Here is a 21,015-nt window from a genome sequence, read left to right as displayed (position 1 = left end):
AACATGAAAGTAAGCCCCAGTTTCACTCATTTTCAGGTGAACTATCCCGACCTGTATATATGAGGCAATCTGATTTTACATTTTAAATATTTTTTAAAATATTTAAAAAATAGTATTTAAAATGTTTTTTTTATTTTTTATCTTTTTCAAAAATCATGGGGTCTTCGACATTGCTGTGGACAATGGGGGATCATGGAGACAAAAAGGCTGAAAACCAATGGTTTAATACCCATTGACACCAAGAATGAAAACTATAACCGTAACTATAAAATCATTTACATAAATTGTAAAAAAAATATTTTCAACTGCAAAAGTCACAGGGCCTTTGAATATTGTTGTTGGCAATGGGGGCCGTGGAGTCAAAATAAATATGATAAAACTAAAGACTTTTTGGAGATATGAAGGATGCAGTACTACTCTATAGTTACTCAAGATTAACATGAGATTGGGTGAAACTGTGTTATGCCCCCTTTAAGGCAAGTCATGTCACTCGACGGCCATCTTTGAAACGCCTCTCAGGCATGCAAGTGCAGCTCCTATCTCTTTGAATGGGGAAACATCAAATTCTCCAAAACTGGTCGCCAAGCATACGATTACATTTCATATTTGAAATCACCAATGAAATCTGACAACAACTGTATCATAAATGTTGTTTATTTTGCTCAAATAGCATTAAAAAAGCTTATTTCTCAGGCATGCGCATGCGCAGTCCTAAGCAGAACGTTGACTGTTTCTATAGAAACCGGGACTTCTAACAGCAGCTGCAGTGATGCGCTGACTTTACGAATTAGCGATTGGCTCTTTTGCTCAGAAGGCGGGGCTTCATTCGATAGCGCGGCCGCCGTATTGAGCATTGCATTTTTTCCCATTCAAAACTATACGAGTGATGCGTCTTGGGTATTCTATAGTCTTTGATATAATGCAGTGTTAATGAAATAAAAGGCCACTTAAGTGATCTTAAAGAGAGTATTTCATAACACACTTAACTGCACTTTTAAAATGTGCACTTTGCAATAATGTACATTTTTAATTTTCATTTGTAAATCGTGTTCTAATAATCTTTTGCTGCAATTTAAAGAAGTACACTTATTTTTTGGCTAACTGGCTTAAGTCTCTATGATATTCTGGTCTCTAAAGGCTGGAATACACTACATGATTTTTGCCCAGATTTTTCCCTGATTTATAGTGTGGAAGAGTTAATGCTAGTTGCCAAAAGTCATGGCCAGTCTGCAGATTTGAATTGACAGATTTCATAGAAAATCGTGTATAGTGTACGATGGTCACAGACTCCGATTTTTTAGCTTCAGACTTTGATTCCATCCAGTCATCCATATCAAACATGTTTGATATTTTGAGCTGATTTTAGAACATTTATTGTTTTCATTTGTCATGCAACAAAGCGCACGTTTTTCTGTGAGTTTGTTGTGATCGAAACAACTTTAAAGTTTGCTAGTGTGTGATCCTCTTTTCAACAAATAGCACAATTTATGGTGTCATTCATATGCTTATGCATGTTGCAAAAGCGGTGCATTTACAGACATTTACTAGGCGTTTGTTCAAATACTTAACTGTTAACCCTCTACCGCTTGGTGTGGCCATATGGCAACATGGTCTTTGTGTTCATTTCCTTGCCACTGTCTCTTTAAGAGAACATTTGTGGAAGAGTTGATGCTAGTTGCCAAAAGTCATGGCCAGTCTGCAGATTTGAATTGACAGATTTCATAGAAAATCGTGTATAGTGTACGATGGTCACAGACTCCGATTTTTTAGCTTCAGACTTTGATTCCATCCAGTCATCCATATCAAACATGTTTGATATTTTGAGCTGATTTTAGAACATTTATTGTTTTCATTTGTCATGCAACAAGGCGCACGTTTTTCTGTGAGTTTGTTGTGATCGGAACAACTTTAAAGTCTGGTAGAGTGTGATCCTCTTTTCAACAAATAGCACAATTTATGGTGTCATTCATATGCTTATGCATGTTGCAAAAGCGGTGCATTTACAGACATTTACTAGGGGTTTGTTCAAATACTTAACTGTTAATTGAAAATGAATAATAGGCTTTAGTTTGCTCTTAAGCTTCCTTTATCCACCAGTGCTCAACAGGGATTGCAAAATAGTTTTTCACCACCCAGTACATGATACGGAAGAACCCATGAAGTTCCCTGCGCATGCGAGTGAAGATGGCTGTGGAATAGATGTTTATATGCTTACTGTGGTACTGAGCTCACCTTTAGCCTCGAGAGAGGCCTGTACGAGGACACACCTCTCCTGAGAAACGTCTGTGAGAGAGAGAGACAGACACAAAGACAGAAAAAGATACAGAAGAGCAAGAGTGACAATCGAAGCACAACAATGGAAATAAAAGCTAGCGTGCCGGCACGTCACATCCTGGGTCTATATTTACCAGCCTTTGGTGCAGACCAAGCCTGTCTCTCAGCCACAAGTGCCAAAATGCATCAACTGACAGGAAACAGCTTTATTACTATAATCATCACAAACAATAGCCACACAAATACACCCACCATATGAAGCACTGAAGAAGAACAAGAGTGATCAAGATAGGGATGGTTCACCTAAAAATGAAAATTCAGTCAAAATGCTATTTACTCACCCAGCATAAACCATACCTGTGCAAACCCACATGACTTTCTTTTTCTGTGGAATACGAAAGGAGAAATGTTTAAATACTGGCCACTATTTTCCATGTTATGAAAGTGAATGGGGATCTGGGTTGTTAGGGTCAAAAATGAACTATCAAGATGACCTATATTCTAAGTTTCAACAGCTTTGTGTGATAAACAGACAGAAATTTAAGCCTTCATTATTAGTTAAGTTAAAAGTTGCAGTTGTCTTTTCTTCTCTGTTGTGACACACTACTGGTAAATAGTTTGAAATAATTAAGATTTTATTAAATAAGTTTTTTAAATAAATATCCTGCATTTATTTGATTAAAAATACAGCAAAAACTGTAATATTATGAAATATTATTAATATTTAAAATAACTGCATACTATTTGAATCTATTTTCAAACGTAATTTATTCCTGTGATCAAAGCTGAATTTTCAGCATCATTACTCAAGTCTTCAGTGTCACATGATCCTTCAGAAATCATTCTAATATGCTGATTTGCTTAACTCAACTTAACATTATCAATGTTGAACACAGCTAGCTACCATCCAAAGTTTGGGTAAGTAATATTAATAATAAATTACTACTTTTATTCAGCGAGGATGCATTAAATCGATCAAAAATTACAGTAAAGACATTTATAAAGTTACAAAATATTCAAATAAATGCTGTTCTATTGAACTTTCTCTTCATAAAAGTATCCTGAAAAAAAAATTATCTCAGTTTCCACAAAAATTATAATCAGTTTTCCACACTGATAAGAACCATTATTAACTATCGAGCACCAATAATAACTGCTAATAATTGAGCACCAGATCAGCATATTAGAATGATTTCAATTCAATCAATTCCCAATTTGGTGCACCTTTAATTGACCTTGATAGCCTGGATCCCCATTCACTTTCATCCTATGAAAAAGAGCGTCCAGCACATTCTTTAACATTTAACCTTTCGTGTCCACAGAAGTCATGCAGGTTTCTAACAACATGAGGGTATGTAAATGATGACAGAACTTTCCTTTTTGGCTGAACTATCCCTTTAAATCAGTTTAAAGCAAAGGGAGTGATGAAATCCCCAGCCTTAGATGTATGCCATCCTTTTGTGAGATAAATTTAGATGATCTGAATGCGCTGGCCAACAGAGACAGCCACACAACCTGTATTAGTCATTGTACAAGTAGGCTAACTGAGAGGAAAAAAGAGAAAGAAGCAGTGGATGTATAGGGAGAAGCCTATAAAGCAGGAACTAGACACAGTGTGCAGTTCATCACATTATGGAAGCTTGGAACGATGCAGACTGAGCAATTCAACAAAACTTCCTTTTTTCTGATCAGAACTGCAGAGATGCTAAAGGTCAACTGTCTTGCAGCTGCTGTGTTTTAAAGAGTTTTACAAAAACCTGATGATACACTTGACCCTGATGATGTTTAACAAGTGCATTTGAGGTATCTACGCCAGAGAGTGTCTCAACAGGAAGAAACCACATCCTAACTGAGAACAACACAACAGAAGCACACTTACATGCAAAATCCACCTAATGCGCCACATTGAAACACTACCTAGTGATTTTAATGCACACTGCTCATACGTATATAGACACTATGTGTGTTACATATTGAACCATCAAGCCAATTCATTACTTTTTACACATCAAAGTGACAACAAAGAGCATTTCCGTGCTCAGAAACCCAGTTTTAATGGGTTGTGGACGTACCTGTGTGTTCAGAGAGAGAGGCATTGCGCTTCTGGGTCGGTGGTTGGTCCGAATCTTAGCGTAGAAATCCACCATGTCTTTGTTTAGATCAGTCAGTACAGCTGATCAGAAACAGTCAAACTCTAAGTTATCCAACAGCGAGCATCATGGTGAACAAGCTGACCCTGAGTCGCACACACACACACACACACACTCATACAAACATATACACCCTCTGTGTCCGTAGCAGATGTTGCCACTAATGAAAATCTGTCTTGAAGTGCTACTCTGCTAGAGTAAAAGGGGGAGGGGCAAATAAAGAGAACAGACGGATGGAGAGAGACGGAGGCAGATATGACCGTATGAATATGTGAAGATATGTAAAGAGACAATGGGTCAAAAAAACAGTGGTGTGTGATTGCTTGATTTCAGGTAACTTTGCAAACATAAAAATCTTGTCAAGTATTTTCAAGTCTGAATTGTTTCACTTTTTCCTCATCGAAACAGAACCTAGTCAAAGTCACTGAATTGAGTACATTTCTTCAGTTTCCTCAAAATTCCACATTCTGACCGTAACACCTCTGACAGCCAAAAAACAAAAAACAAAGAAGCATGCTTGCATTTGTCAATGAACAATACAGGATTGCTCAGAGGTTGGTCTTTTAGAACTTAGTTTAGAGTGAAGATGAAAAAAAATCTATGACTTTAGTTTTTTTCCTAAAACATGTTCCTGGTCTTATTGATCACGAATCATTGGTGCATGTTATTCTAAAGAAATCTTTATCTTTCTTCAAAATGTATGAACTTGAAACAACTTTCCTTTCCCTATGATTTTGTAATAATTTCATGTAGCCTGCACGGGCGACTAGTGTCCAAATAGCCATTCAGTCGTTATTTTAACAAACTGGCTCCATTCTGGTATGCAACACCCACTTTTCATATTACAGTCAATTCCCAATGGATTCAAGTCTCATCATGCTATTTTTCTTGTTTAATATCCTCTTTCACTTGTAAATGTGATACTGTGTCAATGTGAATCTATGTCATATTATGGAAGCAAAATTGGAAAATAACACATTTTCTGACAAACTAATCAGCTTTCTCTGGGATATTTAAATAGACATGATTCTTGATAAGTAGCAAGAGTTTATAGCTATAAAATAAATAGCGTGAATATGAGAAACACCAAGTTCATATTAGGATCTCTAACTTTTTATAGACTTGAGAGTAGACTTGTAGATATCTTGAGATACCATTACACTGTAGTTTTTATAAATATTTTGAATTAGCTTTCATTTTTATATTTTTGGTTTTAATTTTCATTTTTATGTAGTTTTAGTAATTGTGCATCTTTTCATTATTTTTTTGAATGTCTATATAGTTTTTATTTATTTAGGCTTAGTTTTTTTTCAGCACATAAAGGTAAATGAAAAGGAAAAATATTGCCTTGTCAACTACCTAAAATAATTTTACGTTATTTATTGTTATTTCAATTGACGTTTATAGTAACACTTTTTATGGTTTTAGTTTACTAAAATAACCCTGACTTGAGCACATTTAGAGACAATGTTGAGATCTCTTCTGACATATGTGTGAAATTACTGGTTATTTCTGTCTAAGAGATTTACAATAGATACTATAGAATTCAAGATGTTTCTTTTCTATGCATTTTATTCTATACAATTTAATGTGTTTTAGAATAAAAATTAAAGCTGCAATGAAACTGAAATAGCAATAGATCTTATCTACCATATTGTAATGTACATCTGAGTGTAACTACAGTTCTATAAGAATATGCATTTACAATAGATAGGGTGACTTTCCATTTCATGCCGACTTTAACAATATATTTAGATTCAAGTGTAAATCAACACAGGTATACAAGCCTTAAAAAGCTGATGGACAGGCAAAACAACGTGTATTTTAAATGCCATGATGTGGTGGCACGATAAAGAGCAGAGGACAAGGGTCACTGTGTTGAGCTGAGCAACATTGGGAATGTTTAGCGATGTTTAAAGCAGGAAATATGTTTAGGATACGCAGGGGGAATTACTCAACTACTGTACATCCAAGCAGTCAGACAAGCAGGACAACAGCTTCCTCGTCTGAAATCCAATCTTTGCAAATTTTAAATAACACTGTTTTCCCTGACTGTGGTTGAGAAGACACAGAGATCCTACAGTTTGGATATCACACCTATGATCAAACTCTTTTTCCTCCTTCTAATGATGGACGAGGCCAGGCACATACAGTTCCTGGAACAAGCCTAAAGTAAAAATGCTCCAGCCTGTTTTAGGGATTACTATTCACAAGAAGTTTTGTTATTCAAATCTTTAGCATGGCAGCCTACAGCTATATGACCTGGATATTACCAAGTCGGGCTAAATAAAAACACAGAAAACTTAGATGATCAAGCTCCTCTAGAACTTTCATTTAGAACTCATCTAGAAACATTAGCAAGGTGCCCAGATTAGACACCAAAAATAAGCAGGAATGACATGAGTTAATGTGTAACGCAATGTCCCGTACTATTTATAACACTCTGCAATTTAATTTTTTACCCTGAGGGAATCCTTGCTTTTGATTGACAGCATCTAAGAGTTTCTCTCCTTAAGCATCAATGGTATGAAATCCACTGTGCAGACAGAGGAATGTGAACAACAGTCCGGTCCTTTCTAAACACACACACTTTCTCAGGCGCTGTACTGCCCATGTGATTACCACAGATACTATACGCTGTTCAAATCAGGGTGTAGACAAAACTAGGAGCAATAGGTAACATTTTCCGGGTTTAAGTCACAGTCTGCATGACTTGGTTGCACTTCTGGTCACATGATTTATCCGAAAAAAGGAAAAGAATAAGGTCTGTATAACTATCCTTTGTGCATTTTTATGCAGTTCATTATTTACTGCAAGCTGATAATGCCATGTGTGTCTGTCATATTTGTTAAATTCTGTGGTGCTGTGAAAACCTGACACTTTTTGCTTGAGAATTCCAACCAGCAGATACAGCCAATCATTTAACCACTTTGGGGGCGGGACTATCTGTTTGGGGGAGTGGTCAGGAAAACCTGTTTGGACACAGTCATTACAGCAATTACTGCATATAGAATTATGACATGCAAAGATGTAATACTCTGTGTAATTATGAACAATAATGACTAATGGTTTCTGTGTCAATGTCTCTTTTTGCATGGCAGTAAAGGAAACCATTTGCCTTCCTGAGTCAGCCTGAACTTAATGCTGCCTCACATACATCAGAATAATCATAAATAGGAGTTTTCTAGTTGGAAATTGGACATGAACGACCTCTCAAGCTGTATTTACAGCTGATAAACTCAAATTTCCGAGTTGGCCGGGCCATAAACTTTAAACATGGCAGAGGAGTAAACAATTGCGTTACTGACTGTTAATTTTTATTAGTTTTCCCACAACATCACAACATTTACATATATAAATAACAATTTGATGCATATTGTTTGTATTTCACACACTGAGAATAGCATTTGTTTGACAAAGATTACCAGAATTGTCAACAAGCTTACTATCTAGATATGTGAATGTATACAAAAAGTGCCTGTAATGTTTATATGGGACGCTATATTTTATTGAAAATCTGTTAGATAGTCATAAAATCTGTCACTGGGGCTGTACCCTTTCTTAGGTACTAATTTAGGTACTAACATGTATTCTTTAAAGTATTAATAACATTAAGGTACATATATTCATTTTTTAGGGATAAATAAGGTACAAAAGTATACCTTTTTGCCCCAGTGACAACTTTTGAACCTTTTATCTAAGAATGTTTGACTAAATATCTTCAATACATTTTGGCCTTAATTAGATTTCCCCAAGAATTAGGCAAGAATGAACTCGGTCCTCTGTGATTCCTATTCTATCTGACAACAAACCACTTGAATACAACAAACTCGTAATTACGACTTGAGAAGTGGAGAGTGGGAAATTTCCAAAAGCATGTGAAGGCAGTAAAATTCCATACAAATAATGTGACGGCAGCCATTATGTAGAAAATAATATACTATCTACTGGCCTCATTTGCACATTTTAGCACTATATATTTGGAAATGCGAAAGTCCTTTAGACACGTTTCATCAGATTGTACATCAAACACCATCTGAGTCTAAATGACACTGAAATGATGGCTGAAGTGCAACAGCATGTTACACAGAAACATCACTTCTGTCTAACATGTCGATAGTAAAGGAATTTACAGCTATAATGAATTCAGAAAGAAGTGATTGTAGGGTGCACAGAGGGGACGGCATGCTGCTGATTACTTAACCAAATTACTTATCAACCAATGAAATAGAGGCTGCAGAATCAGCGGCTTGAACTCCTGCTTCTCTTTTCTCACATAGCCTACACACACATTTTTACAGAGGGGCCATTCAGGGGACCCAGCAGCTCCCCCTCCGTGTTACATCACCAATCATGGCCTGGAATCCTGGATTACCTCATTGAAAACTAAAAGTCTAAGAGCTTATAGCACACTGAAGCCATTATCTGCCCATCATCACTCAGGTACCTTTTCTTCCCCCTCTCTCAAACATATGTGCACATTTACATTCTGTAGCAAATGCAACAACCTTAAAATAGACTACTGGAGCATTCAAACTCAACAAGAATAATGAACGTGTTTTTGCTAATTAAAAACTCATCACCACAATTCTAGATTGTTTTGGTGATTAACTATGCCGCTGTGCTCAGGGTGGTTTCTACTGGTAGGTCTTTATGATATTTTGGTCCCTCCTTTCAATGCACGTTTTTTAGTCTGCTTTTTTTTTGTCGACTAGATGAGAATCTTAAGCGCACACTAAAAATGTGTTACCGTGATCTTGTTGAAGTTTCACATCCTGTTCTAAGAAGAGTGGAAAACACTCTGACACTATCAGTGAGGTGACTGGAAGTTCAACATTTATTACAGTGGGAACAATTCCTTTATGATAAGGATTAAAAAACATTCTATATAATTCACAAGTAACACTTTCTAGCCAACTGACTCTTCGCAAAAACCCGTCCTCCCTAGTTACTGTTGCTATGTCCGACAAGCCATGTCGCTCTCACACTACACGTTCATGTTCTCACGCAGTGGAAAATACATTGCAGAGCCGCCAGACAAGACAGAGCAGGTTACTTCTGGTATGAAACAAAGTCTCAGCTTTCAAATTTTGTCATTTTGTAGTAAATTCAAACAATAAATACCGTTTTGTGGCTCTTTAATGTGTCGTGACAGATCGCTGTAGCGCCTCAGTTCAAGCGGCACACGTGAACAGATCATCTTTTTATATTACTTAAAGCACGAAATAAACATGAATGAACATCAGAAGCTATTTTATTTCAACCACGGAAAGACGTCAATACACACAATTTTTCAAGTTTAAGTCCACCGAAGGTAATCTACTCTCCTGTCTGATTTGTTTGTCAGACAAGATGGCGGATTCGGCGGCGGCGTTACGATTGCTCAGATGGCTTGTCAATCAAGCTCTTTGTGAAGGGTCAATTAAACATCGCTGTGCATGACTATAGCTTTTTTCTATAGACTTTTTCAATTACCTGATATTCCCAGACCATAAAGGTTTTCAAAACCTCACTGGTTCTTGTGTGATGACATCATGACATTTAGTCATGTGACACACAAGAGCCAATGAAGTTTCATATTATTGATTTGGGCTCTGTCGATATTTTCAATTTGATTTGGGAATTAACTTTGGATTACTTTTACGCTTCCTTCCTGAAACTTTTATGCTTCCTAAAATCCCACTGACTATTATTGTATAGAAAAAAACATCTGAAAGATTCTTCACTTTTGGATTGGAATTAATTCTCCAATAGCAAAAACCGAAATTTCCCCTATTCACACCTGGAATCCAACAGAATGTACAAACATGCCCAGTGCAAAAGAGAACCGAGAACCCTTGAGTGCTGTTGAGGAAGTTTAAGTGTTTTTTTAGCCTTTTGAAACTACTTTCCATAAGCAGTGAAGCTGATATAATATAATATAATATAATATAATCATATTAAGACCATCTGTCTAGACCATCTTGTGACCCTACAAGTGATTTGGCAAATGGATAGATGGATAATATAATATTATATAAGTGTTTCACCATGTTTAATCAACTTGTTGACATATAAACAGATCTGTGTGACAAATTCAGTACAAATATGTAATCTCTCAAAGAGAAACTATAATAATCTAACAATAATTAGATAAATAAAGATAAATTAAACAATTTCAAATAGTTTTCAGTGGAGTATACCATGATGACACACTGCAAAACAGTGCTGACATTGCTTGAATTTTCATGGCAGCTGCCCAATTATAGCATGCAGACCATCCAACAAGCAAGTTATTTTCCTGTGGCGTCAAAACAAACTGGTGGAAGAGGAACTTCCCATATTTTGTTGAATGAAGAAAGGCAGAATAGTTAGGATCAGCCATGATGAAAGGAGCTGAAAAAGCAACAATTGGCTCAAAACTCCGCTATTTGTCTCTGATTAATCTGCGCAATATTGATCTAGTGTCTGTATAGTAGTGAGTTACAGGAGGTTTCAAACAAACCTTCACAGTAGTACATGTTGTGGATATTTTGCATCAGTGTACTACTGTGCTAAAATGAATCTCCCCACCTATAAAGTGCCGTCCTAATTACTAAACGAAGTGCAAAGACATTAATGAGCACATCGGCACAGAGCAACAGCCACAAAGATATAAACACTACAGGCAGACACAACTCAGCAACACCACAATAATTAACCGGTGACCTTTTGCACTGCAGAATTTGTGTTTGCATATTTAAAGGTTATTATATAACACATTAAAAATGTTGTATTTGAACAAGAACTACTTATTATGCACATTAACTACTTAGTATGCACATTGTGATTGCTTTGCTGAGTGGAGCTTTTGCAATGTTTTAATTATTAAGTGGAGAGACAGGCAGTATGGGAATCCAATGGGGTTTTACCTGCCAAATATTTGCTCTTGGAATCATTTAAAAAATGCATTTGGATTCATATTCATTTACAAAAGTAGCATCACTCTAAATTTTCAGGAATCAATTGGGCACAAACTTGCATCTCTCGTAATCCTACTCCACCTATGCTGCTCACACTCACGCATTACGCTCCAGTCGTGCACATGCACTAGGATCTGAGGTCTTCCAGTGCACAGCGCTGTGTGAGATGCATTAGCATAAGCTGACCTACATATCCGGGACTGCACACCAGCGCTACGCATTGTGCCCGCCGAACTGAATGGCACCTCACCCATGCCACTGCTGAACCCACCATCGCTATGGAAACCAGAACTTCACTGGCGGGCCTGCAGAGTTTTTTGTGCTATCCCACCAAACTAAAACCCATAGAGAAGACAGCACAGACTTACAGACCTGCTGAAATGGACACTTCTAGGAAAGATGCGAAGAAAATTACATTTTATGCACAATTATCTTAGTAGCAGCATGGAAGGCTCTTGGCACTATGGTGACATTTGTGTGTGTAAATCACACACTGACTGACCACTAATTTCAGAGAGTGATGTTAATACCTAGCAAAAAGTACCATGGTGGTATAATGTCACAGTGATGTTTTAGATGGTAATACCATGGAATTTTGATATACGGGTCAATAATTAAAAAGGATGTCTAGATAAAAAAAAAGACAAAACTCTCAAAAACATACTTCAAAATGCCAAAATTTTTAGAAATTATAATCTATGTTTTCAAATTGTTTTAGAATTAGTTAAGTGGTGTAACCAATAAATAAATACATTTTCTAATAATGTACCTAATAATATTTTTTAATCAAATTAAAACATTTTCAAACACATAGATCACACACACACACATCCATACATATACATACACAAATATCAAGAATTATTTATTAAAAAATTCCAAGTTCAAAACTCAACTTGCCTGTCCATACATTGATTGATTTTTCAATGATATTTTGAATCAAATGATATATAATTATTAATAACTTATTTTTATACAGTCAGAAAATGTTTTTTATATGATTCTGCCAATTATTTTTTTATTCTGCCATTTATTTATTTATTTGTTTATTTACTTACTTTTTGTTCTTACAATCTCAGGAAAGTTACTCCACCTAGAACCTTCTGTCTTTAAGCCAAAACATATTAAAATGACTTAATTTGGAAATTAAAATAATACATAATACAACATAATAGAAGACATAAGCTAATAGAAGAGGTGCATTCAAGTTGTATGCATTTCAATTTTAAGCAGGGTCTTGCTAATGTAATCTCGATATTATCTTTCGCGTTAACGTAATATCACTTATTTTATGCACGTAAGTAGAAATCGCGATACAAGTTTTATCCCCAAATCGACTCCGTTCAGTCAGTTCTGTCAGATTGCTCACCGCATCCCAGCAGGAAGCGCAGGATTATTCTGTCATACCTTACAGCAGGTGTTTGCACAGGTGAAAGCGTTCCGTCTCCAAACGCTTAGATTACAAAAAGCTGCAAACGATATTCCAACCGGTAGTAAACCGCTGTTTATAATCCATCTTTTTAATGCTGCCGTGCTTTAATCGTCCCTTCGCAGGGAAACAGGTGTGTTTGTGGGAGTGGCTGCAAACGCCTGGTACTGTACCTCCCTAGTGCCACTCACACTGACACACTCACTAGGGCACTCGGCAGAGGCTCACCTAACCTGTTGTGCTCTTCATTTGACTCTGGTAGTATGCTTGAAAACCCCTTCCCCCATACACAGTCAAATTAGCAGGTTTATATTTAGATACGTGCAGCATGTTTTGGTTCTCTCATAAATAACGAGGTAAACTGTACTAACTCTAGTAGACTAATCAAAGTTTTCCATACGCACCGTATAGAGCGTCTTGAGCCCGGTGTGGTAGATTAAACGGACGGAGAAGCCGGTTCTGTGGCGGTGAGGGGCAGCGGCCGTACACACAAACAGACAAGCAAACTATTGACATGCAGATCACTTGGCAGGGAGCTCCAGAAATGGAGTCTGACTGGGCGTTTGATTAGGGTCGAAACGTCGCTAATAACTATACATTCTCTTCAAACGTAGAAATATAACCGCTATATACGTTTTTGTCCTCATTAGAAAGCGATTATCAGGGCTTGGGGTTTGACCCTTCGCCGTCTGACTCTTCATCTTATAACTGACCAGTAAGAACAGCTTTAATTTTGCTTATTAAATGAGGAAAGTTTCAAATTTGTGTGGTAACTACATTTTTTTCAGTTACCACACAAAACTAGTGAGGCTGTAACCATAGCAACAGTAGTTCGCTCGAGCGTGCGGTTAGGAACGGAAAGAGTAACAGTTAGGCCTAAGCTACTATTTTTTATTAATCATTTACATAGGTTTACATATCACAAGTATGTCACAAAGCTACGTTTAGTTGCTTTAACGTCTTTAAAATTGTAGGGGCGCCAAAACAGTGGGCTGCACGAGACTAATTCCATTAAATTCTTCAAAACGTTGATAATTTCTTTAAAAACACAATACAATTACAACAAAACGAACAATGGGTAAACTATAGCATATAACATATGTTCATTATTAGGGTAAAATCCCAGAAGAGTTCTCAGAACTAACGTTTTGGCAGGGTTCTCTCAAAGTTATGAACAAACGTTCTCCCGGTAACGGTCTTTTAACGTTTTCTGGTCTTGTCTGGTCTGGGACCAGTTAAGGTTACTAGTCTTACAAATTTATTTAAGATTGGTCATAATTTAAAATTAAAAAAAAGGTTACATAAAAACTAAGTTGAATACAAAATATAAGACTGATTTGTTACCACATGGCTAACTGCTAACTGTCAGACTAGTTTTTAATAGGCACTATAAACTTGGCTAAGTTTATGCAACTGGCTCTCAAAACATTAGCTCTAAAACATCATTTGTATTGCTCATGGATTGTTTCTTCTGAATTTCTTAATTCATAATGCTAAAAATAACAAATGATTAAATGAAACTTTACCTAATGTTCATAGCCTATGTAAAACTTGGACGTTTTGAATGTTCAGAAATAATGTTTCCATAAAACGTTCTTAAAGCATGTTTTTGTTAGTTGGGATGAGGTAATATGACCCCCTCCTGTTTGAAAAATACTGAAAAATAGCCTATATGACATTGTGTTATATTGAATATCAAACGCTTTTGTGTCTGTTTGCTAATTTGTGGATACATAATATTTTTAGATTTGTGAATTCAAATGATTAAAATTAGGCCTATGGGTTAAGATGTCCCTGTCCTCCTAACATGTATATAGTAGGCTTACAACAAAACTGTTTTCAGATACTTACACTGCAGAGGCATTAAAACAGATACAGAATTATCTTTTACAGATAATTAATTAATTGAATAATTATTTTAAAAACATTTTACTTAATACATTGAAATGTGGAAAGGGCAATAATATATTTAGCTCCATCAATCAACTGTTGATGTAATGCAGGTATTTCTACACCAACTTTTAGGGACGGACCATTTTTTCTTCTTTTTTTGGACACCTGAGACATCATCACTTCCCCATGGTTTTGGTTTTGTAGGCACAGATGCTAATTTGCAGACAGTGCTCCCTTGTGGACAAGAAAAGCAGCTAAATCATTCAGACTGAGCATATACTAAAGTATGCAGGGTCCTCACTGAAATTTCATAATGAATTAATAGGCTACATGCCTACATCTAAGGCTTCATAGATTGTCACGAGAGAACACTGCTGACTTTCATTGCAAAAATATTTGGAGGACAGAATAGTATAGAATTATTATTATTTTTTGCTACATAATCAGAAATTGCTGTTTAACTTACCATATTCTTATCTGGTGTGACAGGCTTTACAGTCATATTTTCTTCGGCTATTGAGGATTCTGGTTCTCTTGCTGTATCCAAACTCTCATACACATTCTCGTCTTTATTCATGCCATTCCAGACGTCACCCCAGCCAGCTCTATTGAGCATCTGAATATCTTGATCCAGGGCCTTCGAGTCCACCCGAGGCCTTTCTGTTGCATTTACAGTTGATTTTATCTCCATTTTAGGGGATTGAGGTGTGTTAACTGTATGGAGAGGTGGCAGTATGATAGAGGGTGGTGTTTCCCCATTAGTTGGAGGAGCAGGGACACCATTAAAGACAACATCATTGTCTTTAATGGTGTCATAGATCTGGAGTTCAGGCACAGGACCGGCCTCTGCTTCAGTCTTTATGGGATCTGGATCCAAACCTTTCGGTTCAAAGAATTCCTTTGGAATAATATATGTTGATATTCTATGACCATCCTTCTCCGTGTCTCGTTTTATAGAGGCAGGGACTCGGAGTGTGACCTCAGCGGGCTCAATGATGGTGGGAAGACTATCAGGAGCTGTCTCTGAGTTGGACTTGAGGTATTCACTTCCACTAAACTCTTCCGGAGGGTCCAGTGGAGTTTGGTTGGTCTCAGGTGGGAGTTCGGTCACATAGGTTGCTGGGATGAAAAAAGGCTTGTCGGTCTCATCCCTCCGAACGTGCCACCAGGTTTCATTGGTCTTGGCTACTAGGATGTAGTGCTCGTTGGGTTTGATGGACACCTCTCTGCCATCTCGAGCAGTGTATTTGTATTCATAATTCACCAGAACCTGCTGTGAAAGTGACATAGTGGTCCACTTCTGATAATTCCAAACCTGTTATGTGGCTGGTGTTCAGTGCAAACAGGAAATCAGGGTCCGTATACAGTCATCATGAGATCTGAAGATAAAGGAGAAAAAAAAACAATAGGTCATTTGTATGAAATAAATCTGAAGTTTAGACATAACAAAAACACAAAATATAAAACACAAAACAAGAACAGACTTGCTAGAAAAAAGAATATTAATTAATACAAAATACAAAACAAAAATGAACATAAAAAACAAACAAATCGGAAACAATCAATACAATGAAACAAAACACTACAAACAAAACAAAACAAAACAAAACAAACAAACAAAAATCTAAAACACAAAGCAAAACTATGCGTAAAGACTTACTTGTGACAATAATATAAAAGAATGAAAATGCACAAACACACACAATCAAAACAAAACACAAAGCAAAACTTTATGAACAGACTTACCAGAATATAAAAGAAAAACAAAACACAGAACAAAGCCAAAAACTCAAAAGAGGAAACAAAACTAAACATGCAGACTTACAGAATATTTATATGTACAGAGTGAAACAAGTAGTAGGAAAGAGGAGAAATAAAAAGCGATACTTATTACAGTATATATAGTCAGTGTGTCACATTTAGGCTAGAATAAAAAGGCATGAAGATAAGGGCCCTTTCAGAGTATTTACCCTGAAATCTACTCATTTATATGATAAAATATACTGTTTATTAGCTTACAAATAAGACTTTTTTAAGGGGTGGGACTATCATATTCACAACACAAAATATTTGTGAAACAGAGGAATGCAGACAAACCAGGGGAACCACAGGTGTGTCGGAGAGGGAGAGATGAGAGAAACCTGTCAAGATTTGTAACAGCAGACGGCCTCAAAACTGAATATTTTCAGTGAAGATTTAGTTCAATACATTCTTTACTTTAATGAAACCACAAAGCAGAGACAAACTGCTGAAAATATACAAGCACGAAGGGATGAAGTAGAAGAGAAGTACTAGGCAATTGTTTTTATTTAAATTATAATGTGTGTGTGTGTGTGTATCTATATCTGTCTGTCTGTGTATCTATCTATCTATATCTATCTATCTGTCTGTCTATCTATCTATATATCTGTCTGTCTGACTATATCTATCTATCTATCTGTCTATATCTATCTATCTATCTGTCTATCTATCTATATCTGTCTATCTATCTATCTGTCTATCTATCTATCTATGTCTATCTATCTATCTGTCTATCTATCTATATATATATATCTGTCTATCTATCTGTCTGTCTATCTGTCTGTCTGTTTTCTTCTTTTGAAAGATATTGCCTTCAAGGCAGGTAGTTCAATTTTGTTTGTGAATTGTAGCACAGTGCAAAAGAGAAACTATACACTGTGTTGTACCATAAATTAGTATATTACTTAAAATTATGATTTGGAAGCTAAAGAAGTAGCTTTCAAAGTAGTTTTCAGAGTTGTTTAGCACTAGTGAGAATCAAATATGCTAAAAGCATGTAAACATAGAGTGACAGATGCACAACACTGGCTACAGGAAGTGAGTGTATTTTGCAGAGGAACGCTGCACTAACCCCAAACCTACACAGAAGAAGAGACACCAAAATAGAGGAAACATCAGCTTGTAAAACAGGAAAACACACCATGCTATGTGCAAACGGCAATCTCGGTTTCATTGAGGTTGTTGCAAAATACTAATTACATAATATGTAAAGCAGATCATTGGATGTTTCTGTGATGACTGATTAATTAATAAAAACTGCCACACCAGCAGCTGCTGGCGAAGACGTGAGTGAACATGTGTTTTAAGTACAGTCATCATCTGCTGTGCCTTCATGGAATGAACTGCAGGCAGTTAACGCCTCTAATGTCAAGAAAAATGTGTCCAAACCACTCGTGATCACATTCAGGAGTCCTCACTGCATCCAGCAACTGGATTGGAACTGGAACAGTGTGTTCAGATGATTGAACGATCATATAAAAAAAACCCTACACATATCTCACAATATATTATATAATGTATATAAATAAATAATGTGTGTGCATATATATGTGCCACCTTAAATGCCTTCATGTGCTTGAACCCCGGTCATTGCTGCTTGCAGCTATATTTGTATTTGTATCTACATAAACATATACAGTACACACTCATACAGTATATTACGTAAACACAAACTTTTATTTTGGACACGATTAATCACGATTAATCATTTGACAGCACTAATTTTAATCTTATATTTTGCTAATATCTTAATATTTTAAATCATAATATCTGTTTTATAACTTTAAAAACTAAAGGCAAAACAAAGTGAAACAAAACAAAATAAAACCAAGCAAAACAATAAAAACCAAAGCAAAGCAAAACAAACAACTTTGTACATGGTTGTGAATCAGGTCTTAAAGTAGGCTACAACTAAATGGAAGTCTCATTTGCCAATATTATTATCAGTTCCTGATGTACATATTAACATACAGATAGCAAAAAACGACTGTTGACAGTTGTTCATAACAAACCAGCGCAGATATATAACACAATGAGATGAGATATCAAATGCACTTACCATCAGAGAACACAATAATCCCTCGACGACTCCTCCTCTGAGCTCTGGGAATAATTCACTTTAGTAAAAAAGTATCATCTCTCTCTGTTTCTGGTTTAATCCAGGACGCCTCAGCCCCATACTTCAGACCTGTAACTGTTACTGCTGTTGTGGGAGGAAAAAAATGTGCCCAGATTTGTGCTGCTCGACGGGTTTGAGCGTGGCTGAGTGGAAGTGAGCAGGAGGGGTGTGCGAGCGTACAAACAGCAGTCCCGAGTGGTTTACAATATTTAACTGCATATTAAACCATCATTGTATTTACAGTCAGTCACCAAGCGAAGGAACAATTGTCCAAAGCTGGAAAAACTGAGAAATGAGGAAGCAGAAAATAAAAAAAGAGAAACGGTGAGGAGAACTTGTCAGCGCTGCTGTGTTTTTAATCATTGACATGGCAACACTGACAGAGGCGTGAGTATGAAGTGAAGGGCTGTTAATTCAAGGCTATTTCGGCTTTATGACTCATGTTTCGAGTCATATTTGGAGCTTGCAGACTTCAGACATGGGTGTTGGTGCGAACACTCTTGACTTTATGGAAGCTTTTTAGGTTCACCTCACAAGTCAATGGTGTTATTCTCTTGTTGGTTTTCCTTCAGTCTGTCTGTGCTGCGCTGATAACGTGGTCCAGGTCAACAGGAAATGACATAGTGTACGGTTTTGAAGTATGGGGTGGGGTTGAGGTAGAATAGGTTATCATTGAGAAAAAGGCATCCACATATTCATGTGGAAGCCAAACTTAGATTAGTAGACTAATAGATATTGTTGGAGCATTGGATAAAGTCTGGTTGAAAATTCTTCTTTGCAGAGGGAATTTAGGCTTCTTTTAATCACTCCATAAATCAGAAAATACTGTCAACAACTAGGGAAAAAAAATCTAATTAAAATTAGGTGAATGATATATGAACAAATGCCTATGTAAAAACCTTCAGAATATGGATGGGAATAAAACTGGAAAGCTTGGTGTTACTAAGTGCTACGGAAATGGATATTTCAATGAAAGACTGTTTCTGTTACGGAATATAAAAAAAAAAAACACGAAAAACGCAATTGTGGGGAAAAAAGCCAAAAAAATAAAAATAAAATAATAATAATAGTCAGAACTGTGAGATATAAACTACAATAAAAAATTCAGAGTGAGATAAAAAGTTGCAATTACCTTTTTTATTTTCTGGCATTAAAAAAGTCAGAATTGTGATTTGGTATCTTGCAATTCTTTTTTTCCCCTCAGAATTGCAAGAAACAAAGCCCAAATTATGAGAAAAAAAATTTAATTATAAAAGTCACAATCTTTTTATTTATTTAATTCTGTTGCGGAAACAAAAAAACAAACAAAAAAAACAGAATTCCTCAGAATTTTCTTAAGAATAGTGAGATTTTGGATATTTTCTTTCCACTAATCTAAAAGAAGACATGTTATATGGAATCAAAATTGTGCAGTACATGAAAAAAAAAAAAAGTCTTGTCTGTGATGTCTCACAAAAAGTAAAAAAATATATATTTCAAACTCTGACCCAGTGTTTAGTTGTTACACTGACCTGTGGCCTGTTTCATAAAACAAGTTTACCAAATAAACCAGGTTTATTTCAGTTAGTCTGACGTATTGTCAGTTGATTTGGTTCAAAATAAGTCAGACTAACTGAAATAAACCTGGCTTATTTGGTAAACTTGTTTTATGAAACAGGCCCCTGCTCACAGTCTATCATATTTTTATATAGCAAGAAGTTTGCTTGGTACATACAGGAAAGGGACAGAAACAAACACAGACAGAAAAAGAGTGCTAGGAGGCAAGAAAACAGGAAGAACCAGTCAGAGACACAAACACTGCGGTGTGGTTTGAGGGGAAGGACAAGTTAAAGACAAAAATATGCATCCATCTCTCTATAGCTGCTCTGTGATTCTAGGAAATGCCGTTTATGTTAAGTTCTGAGCATATATGTTGGCACGAACATATTGTTTTATAGATCAGCGAACACACATTAATGCACACAATTTCCAAGTGTAAATATTGTTGCTTTCATCAATGCTTTGGGTAAAAGCATCTGGTGAATAACTATATGCACATATATTATGAGGCATTTACTCCAAAGAATTAATAATAATAATATTAAAAGAAAAGAAGTTAAAAAGATAAAACATTAGGAATGTGAATCACTTTTGCTTATAGATCAGAGAAAAGCTTTAGTATTCATGACTGTAAAAAGATGGTTAGACTTTTGCCTCCTCTAGTGGCAAAACATAAGAAAGACAAAAAGTCATCTGGGATTTTCCTTCAACAGGTGATATAATGAAAAAAAAAAAAGTAGTACAAAAAAAATCCTCAGAAGAACGTTCTCTCTCATATTTCAGTCTCCAATATAAAACATGTGCTAATGAAGCAGTAGACAACCTTCATATGCATTCATTAAACCAGGAAAATAATACGTAAAAAGAGTT

At 36.1% G+C, this 21,015-nt stretch overlaps 1 protein-coding gene across 1 annotated transcript; it reads right to left on the bottom strand.

Annotated features, from left to right (window-relative positions):
• Positions 1 to 2,232: 2,232 nt before the first annotated feature.
• Positions 2,233 to 19,276, bottom strand: LOC107732172 (rho GTPase-activating protein 9-like; the record flags this gene model as incomplete). Its single annotated transcript, XM_016543442.1, has 3 exons — positions 18,547 to 19,276; positions 15,154 to 16,066; positions 2,233 to 2,283 (listed from the first exon to the last, which is right to left on the bottom strand). Coding segments are annotated over exons 2-3 (873 nt in total), but the record flags the coding sequence as incomplete, so codon positions are not given.
• Positions 19,277 to 21,015: the final 1,739 nt, after the last annotated feature.

Source organism: Sinocyclocheilus rhinocerous, unplaced genomic scaffold (assembly GCF_001515625.1).
Source record: "Sinocyclocheilus rhinocerous isolate Xijiao unplaced genomic scaffold, SAMN03320098_v1.1 scaffold1541, whole genome shotgun sequence".
NCBI lineage: Eukaryota > Metazoa > Chordata > Actinopteri > Cypriniformes > Cyprinidae > Sinocyclocheilus > Sinocyclocheilus rhinocerous.
Note: the sequence above shows the minus strand (reverse complement) of the source record. Positions and strands in the feature narration are given on the sequence as shown.